General features: G+C 42.2%; 1 protein-coding gene across 2 annotated transcripts in view; it reads left to right on the top strand.

Annotated features, from left to right (window-relative positions):
* Positions 1 to 1065: 1065 nt before the first annotated feature.
* The window catches only part of LOC309696927 (proteasomal ubiquitin receptor ADRM1-like), a gene marked incomplete at its 3' end in the record, with an annotated part of 12532 nt that continues 5379 nt past the window's right edge, over positions 1066 to 8218 (top strand). The window contains exons 1-8 of one of the 2 annotated variants that reach the window (XM_082518454.1): positions 1066 to 1403; positions 3020 to 3277; positions 3359 to 3475; positions 4411 to 4534; positions 4636 to 4722; positions 4820 to 4922; positions 6433 to 6674; positions 7923 to 8080. In XM_082518454.1, the coding sequence (XP_082374580.1) occupies positions 1200 to 1403; positions 3020 to 3277; positions 3359 to 3475; positions 4411 to 4534; positions 4636 to 4722; positions 4820 to 4922; positions 6433 to 6674; positions 7923 to 8080 (1293 nt within the window). In that variant the 5' untranslated portion in view covers positions 1066 to 1199. The remainder of the gene's footprint in view (positions 1404 to 3019; positions 3278 to 3358; positions 3476 to 4410; positions 4535 to 4635; positions 4723 to 4819; positions 4923 to 6432; positions 6675 to 7922; positions 8081 to 8218) is intronic. The other variant, XM_082518455.1, reaches the window with a different exon arrangement.

Raw genomic sequence — 8218 nt, 5'->3', positions numbered from 1 at the left:
CGTAAAGGGAGCAGCTGAAAGAAGAAGAAAACATTTAATTCCGAGCCTCTGAGACCTCTGGGCTGTGTTTAAAAATGTCAAATTCCTAGACAGATGAGTCAATACATTTGTTAAACCCGCCATTTATTGTAGTGCTGTGCAGCGCCCAAAAATGTGAATCTTTAAGTATGTAGAGACAAAACAAAACAGTTTTACACATTTATTGCACCATGAAAACTAAAATGTGTAGCACACCAGCTTTATTAAACAATAACGCACACGGTGGGGCTGCTCACCTGTATCGCTGGGCACATAGGAGCCCAGTGATACAGGCTCCTATGTGCTGCGTGTAATATTAAAGCAATGAAATGCAAAGGTGATTATTCTTAAGTGGTTCAAAACTTTGCAGCTAATTTCCGTTTTATCCTGGCCCATATTTACTTTTCTGGCTTCTTGCTTTTAGCCCATTAATGTGAAGAAAGTGGGCGAAGGTTCAAGTAAAGTGTGAGTTCACTTGCTTCTTAATCCTATGCCTAAAATGAATAGAAAGCTATTTATTTTTCTATTTCAGGCAAAGGCAAAGATGGTGTGTGTCAAAACCGAGCTGCAGCTGAACTTGTTGCCTTCATATTAACCATAATTACAGATGTGCAAGAAGACTATCACGTAAGACCATAATTACAGCCTTCAGCTTCCTTTCATCCTCTCAAGATTTACTCAGAGGCAGTTGGCAAAGTTGCATCCAATAATATTATTGTCATCCACTTGCTAAATGCCAAACCTGAAGCCTGCATTTTATTTTAAAGCTGGATATATCAGAGTTTCTGACCTCCCAGCTCTAGTTTAATGGGATCTGCGCACCTTGGGTTCACTATAGGCAGAAGTGGAAGTTATGGCATGGAGCCCTAATCACTCAAAATACTTTCCTTTAATAGTCAAAGGAGCTTGCAAAGAAAAGCGTCTGGACTTCTTTAAGTTACTTGAAGACGTTTCACCTCTCATCCGAGAAGCTTCTTCAGTTCTAAGGTCAAATGGTGGAGAGTCCCAGATATAAACCTAGTGGGAGTGTCCCACTACGATGGCCTGGATGACTGAGAACCTTCACAGACATATTTTCCTTTAATACATTTTTCCTGCTTTCAGAGTGACTTTATTCCACAAGATCTTTGTCGATTCATCAGACTGTAACTGGAAAATGTTTTGCTGAGCTCAGTAAACGTATGAAAATCTCCAAACCTGCAGGTTTGATACGTAAAACGAGTGGCTCGTGTTATCTCTACCAAACATGCGCAGCGGATTTAAAGTCCACCTTATTGACACATGATTCCACCAATCACAGCGAAGCACCGGCACCGCTCAGCCAATCAAAGTTGCCGACGCCGAGCCCGACCTTTCTGCGGCCGAACGATATTTCAGAGAGAAGCGTGAGTAAAAACATCTTATTTCTTTACATGTAAATGTTTGAATTTGGTAACGTGGACTACGGGAACAGGTTTATTTTCACTGTGTGTGAATTTAGAGCCACAGCCCGGGCTCGACCTCACGTAGCTTAGGACGGGCTGTGGGATGCAGAGTCATCTGTGAGGGGCTGGAGGCTGCTCCTGTCCCTGTTGTTATTATGGAAGCAGTGGTTTAACTCCAGCTACATTATCAAATATGCATCTAAACCACAGTCTTAGTTAGATTTACAGTGATCACGATGATGTAGCAGAGCTGTGTTAATCCTTAATGCTTCTAACACAATGACACGTTTACATTAAATTGGCTGTTAGGCTTCAAAAATCCAAATGCAGACCAGAATGAAGGTCTGCGATGATTGTAAATGCTGGGTAATACTAGTCTTCATCGTGGTTACACAGCGTTTCATCCAATGCATGAGCAGGGTGTGTGTTATAAAGCTGCAATGATTATACTTCAGAACAAATCCCACAAATGGATTTAGCTTTCAGGTATTGTCTCAGTCAGAACTATCAAACATTTACCTGCTCTAAAATGTGAGAATTTATGCTGATAATATATTGCCGAGAATATTTTATAATTTCAAGGACTCTAGGTAAGGAGAAAAAATATCCTACCTGATGGAAATCAGAATAAGGACAGAAAAGTGACTGAAAAGGTTGCCAATCAAAAAAATGAGAGAGGTGTGTTTGTAGGAATAAAGGTGAGACTTTCAGACTATGTAAGCTGTCAAGCATGGTGGTGGTAGCATCGTGCCCTGCAGCTTTTGTGCAGTCAGTTCGCCACACAAAGTGGATGGAACAATGAAGAAGTAGGACTATCTCCAAACCTCACTTTGGTGTAGACTGATCTGTAGCGCCTACCAGAGTGGGGAGGTTGGAAGAGGTCATCAGACTCATGACCATCGTGTCATCGCAAACATCACAATCTGCAGACAGCCCTTCTGAGGTGCTGTCATTTGTGAACAGGGAGAAGAGTGCTTAGAGGGTTCAAAGTAAATAGAGCTGCTCCTTGCATATAAAAGCCTCTCATAAAAGGAACGAGTGTGAAGTTTGGTGTCATTTTCATTTTATGATGGACAGATCAGAACTAATATTTTTAGTGCGATGCTAGAAAACAGAGATTGAAGCTGCTTTCCCTTCTGCTGTGCTTGAATGTGAAGCTTCACTTAAAGTACAAACAAAGTTTATAGAGACTTCTTGTTGTAGCGTGGGTAAGAAGATGGAGTTAGATGGTCGGTGACCAGACCTCGTCGATACAGAGAGGCTGGGTGTGCTGTGCAACGTGATGCATCGCCTCAATGTTCATGATAAACAGAGAAGGTTGAGTTTAGTTTGAATGCAAAGTCACAAAATAGCTAATCAAAAGGATGAAATATAAAAAAACCAAATGAGAAAAAACAAATATATTATGTAATCTGTACTGCTGTGATCATCTTATCTGCTGCAGACAAACAGATGTTACAAAGAAAGGATCATAGAGTCATAAAATCTAAGAAGATTATTATTTGACTCATTATAAGCACAGAGAATAAGATTGTGGACCATAACATAATTACATGTTATTTTATTCTAATATTTAGGTCACTAAAGCAGCTGTAAACCAGTCAGTGCTTATCACCGTCATCATCATGGCCTCTGGAGCGTTGTTCCCCAGCATGGTGTCTGGGTCCCGCGGCTCCTCCAGTAAGTACCTGGTGGAGTTTCGTGCCGGTAAGATGACCATGAAGGGCAGCACGGTGACGCCTGACAAGCGTAAAGGTCAGGTCTACATCCAACAGACGGACGACTCCCTCATCCATTTCTGCTGGAAGGATCGGACCACCGGGAACGTGGACGATGTAGGTAACGCCATCCAGATGAGGTTAACTGGTGTTTGAATTTCTTAATATCACAGCAGTCATTTCCATTTGCCAATTTAGGACCTGATCATCTTTCCTGATGACTGCGAGTTCAAACGGGTGAATCAGTGCACTACCGGACGAGTCTATGTGCTGAAATTCAAAGCTGGCTCCAAAAGACTCTTCTTCTGGATGCAGGTATGCAGCTGCTCCAGACTCGTCTGTTTACTAATCCTTTGTTTCCCAGCATGTTTTCTCTTTTTATTCAAGCTAAATATAATTATTTCTTACCGAAAGGTTACTGACTTTTCTCCTGAATCTTTCACTAAATTGAAGAAGATTCAGGAGAATCATCTCATGACATCCCAGTTCACTTCAAACCAAGCAGACAAAAACTGGTTCATCTGTTGTGCTGTCCATATAACTGGCCCCTGGGTCATTACATGGAAAATCAGTTCAATTGTCAATTTTTAAAATTCTGTTTTATTTATTTAGGGCCAAATCACAACAACAATCAGCAACAGTTGCCTCAACACCCTTTATATTGTCTGGATCCTACAATAATACAGAGAAAACCCCAACAATCAGCCTTCTGCCATGAGCGTTTGAGGGTGAGGGGAGGAAGGCAGGACAAAGACAGGCTGTGGAAGAGAGGCAGAGATTAATGATAACTAACGATTAAATGCAGAGAGGTGTAAAACACACAGTGAGTGAAAAAGAAAGATTTGAAAATCAGATTTGACTGATTTTTACACATAAGAATCCACTTCGTTTCTGTCACCTTCCTTTCACGTAAGCCGATAACAAATCTTCCTGCTTCTGGTTCAGATCCAGCACTCTTTGGTAGTAGGCCAAGTTTCCCTTGGAAGGGATTTTCAGTTTCCAGCGTGAGCAATATTCCCATTCAAGCTGAAGTCATAGGACAGGTAGCTTTCTGTTGACTGCTTAAACAGACCCGGATGCCTTTGGCAGACGTTTAGAGGAAATGAGAGGATACAAAGGATAAAAACGAAGCAAAAAAACAACATTCATGATCTTTTGTTTTTGTGTATTGCAATAATAAGGCTTGTTCTGCTTTACACCTCAAAATGTTAATGTTCAGTAACCCTGGCATTTTGTTTTTCTGATCTCAGGAGCCGAAGACTGACAAGGATGACGAGTACTGCCGCAAAGTGAACGAGTATCTTAACAACCCGCCCATGCCCGGTGCTCTTGGCAGCGGCGGCAGCGGAGGACACGATCTGTCTGCGCTCGGAGGTAACAAACACGCTGTGTCGTAGTTTAAACCTGTCGTGGGTAAGAAGCTGAACTGTCTCACCTTCATGGGTGTCACCTGTCTTCTCTGCTTGCATGTAAAGGTGAGGGTGGCCTGCAGAGCCTTCTGGGTAACATGAGCCACAACCAGCTGATGCAGCTTATTGGACCAACTGGACTGGGAGGGATTGGTGAGTACCTTCATGACTGAGTCCACAAGCTAACAGCGTGAAAACATCTCATTAACAATATCGGTGAGATGTTGAGCTCTGTTTGTGTGATTGACAGGTGGTCTCGGGACACTGGCTGGTCCAGGCTTGGCCAACCTTCTTGGAAGTAGTAGCAGCAGCAGCAGCAGCAGCGTTCCTGCAGCCAGCAACTCCTCCACAAGGTGTCTTATTTACATTTCTGTTAAATATATTGAAGGATTCCAGAATATTTTTGAGGTGGAAAACAAGATAAAATGAGAAGTTCCAATAAAAGGGAAGCTATGAAAGAGAAGGTTTTAGCATCAGTACAGCAGAGCTCAAATGTTGACTATAACCTTAAAAATAACAGTTTAGCCATGAACTGTATATAAAAGATGGACATAGATATGGAGCTGTCACCCAATGATTAGCAAGTTCCCCTTTTGAATCCTTAAGATGAGCAATTTTGACTTTTCTGACACTGAGATTAAAATCACTAAGGTCAGAGGTAAAGTGAGGAGTCTTTTTTTTTATATACTTCAACGCTACCTGCTGGTCATGAAAAAGAATGCATGTTTACTTTTGCTTTGCAACCTGAAAGCTAAATCCTTCTTTGAGTTCAGTTTGTAATGAGTCATGAGTTTTCTTCCAGAGAAGCTCTGAGCTCCAACTGATATGATTATTTCCAAAATCCCAAAAAGTTGATTCTGTTCATCTGGATGTAGCTTTTTCAATGGGAGAAATGTTTCATCACTCATCCAGTTGACTTCTTCAGTCTCTGCTGACTGCAGGTTTTCCCAGCCTTATAAAACAGTACCTTTGCACAATGACTGAAACTAGCACCACTGGCGAACAACAGGCTGTGAGGTCAGTTCCTTGATCATTAATATGCAAATTGTCATGACCATTGATCAACAACCACTGATAAGTAAGAAAATAAGTAAGTAAAATGTATTTATATAGCACTTTTCAAAAATAAAAATCACAAAGTGCTTTACAATAAAAGACCATTGATCAAAATCAAATCCAAGGACGTACCACAATTCACGGATCACATTAGCTCAGTGGACCAACACATCAAGTTCACCAGGGAGGATATAAAAAATGGCAGGTTAGCCTTCTTATACTGAGATTTCCATCAGTAATCGGGGACATTTAAAAGTTGATGTGTACCGTAAACCAACACAGATGGATCAGTATTAAGGTTTGACTCTCATCAGCCACTGGAGCACAAACTGGGTGTCATCAGGATGCTTCAACATAGAGCGAACACCATCCCCGCAGACAGAGCGGCCAGGGAAGCAGAAGAACGTCACATCAAGAAGGCCCTGAGTACATGTGGTTATCCCAGCTGGACGTTTGTCAAAGCTGAGAAGGCGCATAAAGAAAGCTCCAGCCGATCCAGGAAATAAGGACTGCTACCGAAGCGAAAACCCTTAGTGATCTCTTATGTGTCAGGAGTATCGGAACATTTGAGACACATTTTCTCTAAACATAGCATCTCTGTGGCTTTCAAACCCCAAAACACGCTGCGCCAAAAATTGGTCCACCCCAAAGATCGGGTCCCCCGACACAAACAGAGTAATGTAGTGTACGCTGTTAAGGGCCAGGAGGATTGCGATGATTTATAAATCAGGGAAACCAAACAACCTCTGGTGAAGGGTTAGGGGTTGTGATTTTACATAATGTTTTGCTAAACATTTCCATCCACAGTCCGTCCACAGCCGTCACCCCAACCTCTACCTCCGCTGCTAGTCGGCTCGGCTCCTCCCAGGTTCCCACCACTCCCATCACTCCCTCTGCCACCTCAGCGGCCTCCCCAACAGCCACCACCCCCTCCACCCCTGCTGTGTCCTCCGTGGCGGCAGCAGCAGCCAACCCCACGCAGCCCATCCAGCTGAGAGACCTGCAGAGCATCCTGGCCACCATGAACGTACCTGCCAGCAGCCAGGGAGGTGAGGATTTGATGGAAGCTTCAGGAAAATTGAACTTTGTTCTCCTAAAAACTGAGATTTGTTTTTGGTTTTTTTTGGTTTTAAATCTGAAAGTAAATGAATAATTAGACCTAATTAGTGAAATCTTCACTAATTAAGCGCCAAATAATTAAGACTGTGATCACAACAGTGTCGCTAATTCTGCGTAATTTTTGCATTATAATTCAGTTTGCTGCAGGAGCACGAATCCCCTGAAAATTCTGCAGGCTGTCGCTGTTTTGATTAAATTTCATTGTGCTGCGCTACATTAGGCACAGCTTCCTGCTGATGTGCTGACAGATTAATATACAAAAAGTAAGATGGCAGAGGAAGAAAAGGGCCAAAGACAGTGTGTGATATTGAATTAAGTTTTATAAGAAAAATTGCACAATATGCCCTCATTAGACATTTTATTAGATACAAATTGCTAGCACCAGATTGGGGCTGGAAACATTCCTTAGAGGTCTGGTCCATATTGACCTGATAGCATCACCTATTGGGCCTTTAGAAGCTGGGTGCACTGTGGTTCTGGTCAGTGCAATGCTTAGATAGGCTGTGGGGGTTAAATGGTTATTAGTTGGTGAATGAACCAACAGAGGTTCTCTCAGATGAAGACTTCCTAACTTACTGTTTGATTCACTCCCAGCACATCAGCATCCAGGCCTTAAACCTGTATTCTTGTGGACTTCATAAGGACAGTAAAGCAGAATATACTTTAGGGATCAGTCAGATCCACCCTCAGAGATAACGTCAAAACCTGACTCGACATACAGGTGATCTCACAGCCACCACTAAACATCTCAGACGAAGATTTTATCTGACTTTGTAACTGAGGAACACAAAGAAGTAAAAGTAGTCACGACCTGAAGCACAGCCTGCTTTATCTTCCCTTTTAACTTTAATTTCAATCATAATTTTACTAAATTAACAATAGTGACTGAGATCATAAAGCCCTTTGAGAGCTCCATTGTTTGACCGTTTAAGCTCCAATAATAAAGATTTTCTATGGCGCTATGGCACAGATGACTGAATTATTACCCTTAAGTCAGAAAGAAACCTCATGATCTAAAGCAGCAATAATCTCACTGAGGCTCAGAATTACAGATTACAGATTCACTTGCATCTAACTGTGCTTGAAAAAAGTGATTTTTGTGTCTCGTATGTTTGAAATATGAATGATAATGTTGTTGTTTGCATTAACCAGTCAGTGTGGGTCTTTGTTGCCCGCAGTGGACCTCGCGAGCGTCCTGACGCCTGAGATCATGGCTCCCATCTTGGCCAATCCTGAGGTTCAGCAGAGGTTGATGCCCTATCTGCCCTCCGGAGAGTCCCTGCCTCAGAGCTCAGAGGAGCTGCAAAACACGCTGAGCTCACCTCAGTTTCAGCAGGTGGATGTCCTGTATAGTTTTTTTTTTTTTAAACAGAGAGGAACTGACTGTTCCCTTCAAAGTGATACAGTTTCCTCATTTGTCATTTAAAACTGCTGTAGCTTTGTTCTTCTTTTATTATAGTGTTTGGTTTATGCT

Source organism: Aulonocara stuartgranti, assembly GCF_965226115.1.
Source record: "Aulonocara stuartgranti genome assembly, chromosome: 20".
NCBI lineage: Eukaryota > Metazoa > Chordata > Actinopteri > Cichliformes > Cichlidae > Aulonocara > Aulonocara stuartgranti.
The sequence above is the reverse complement of the archived record's forward strand: the minus strand, read 5'-3'. Positions and strand labels throughout refer to the sequence as shown.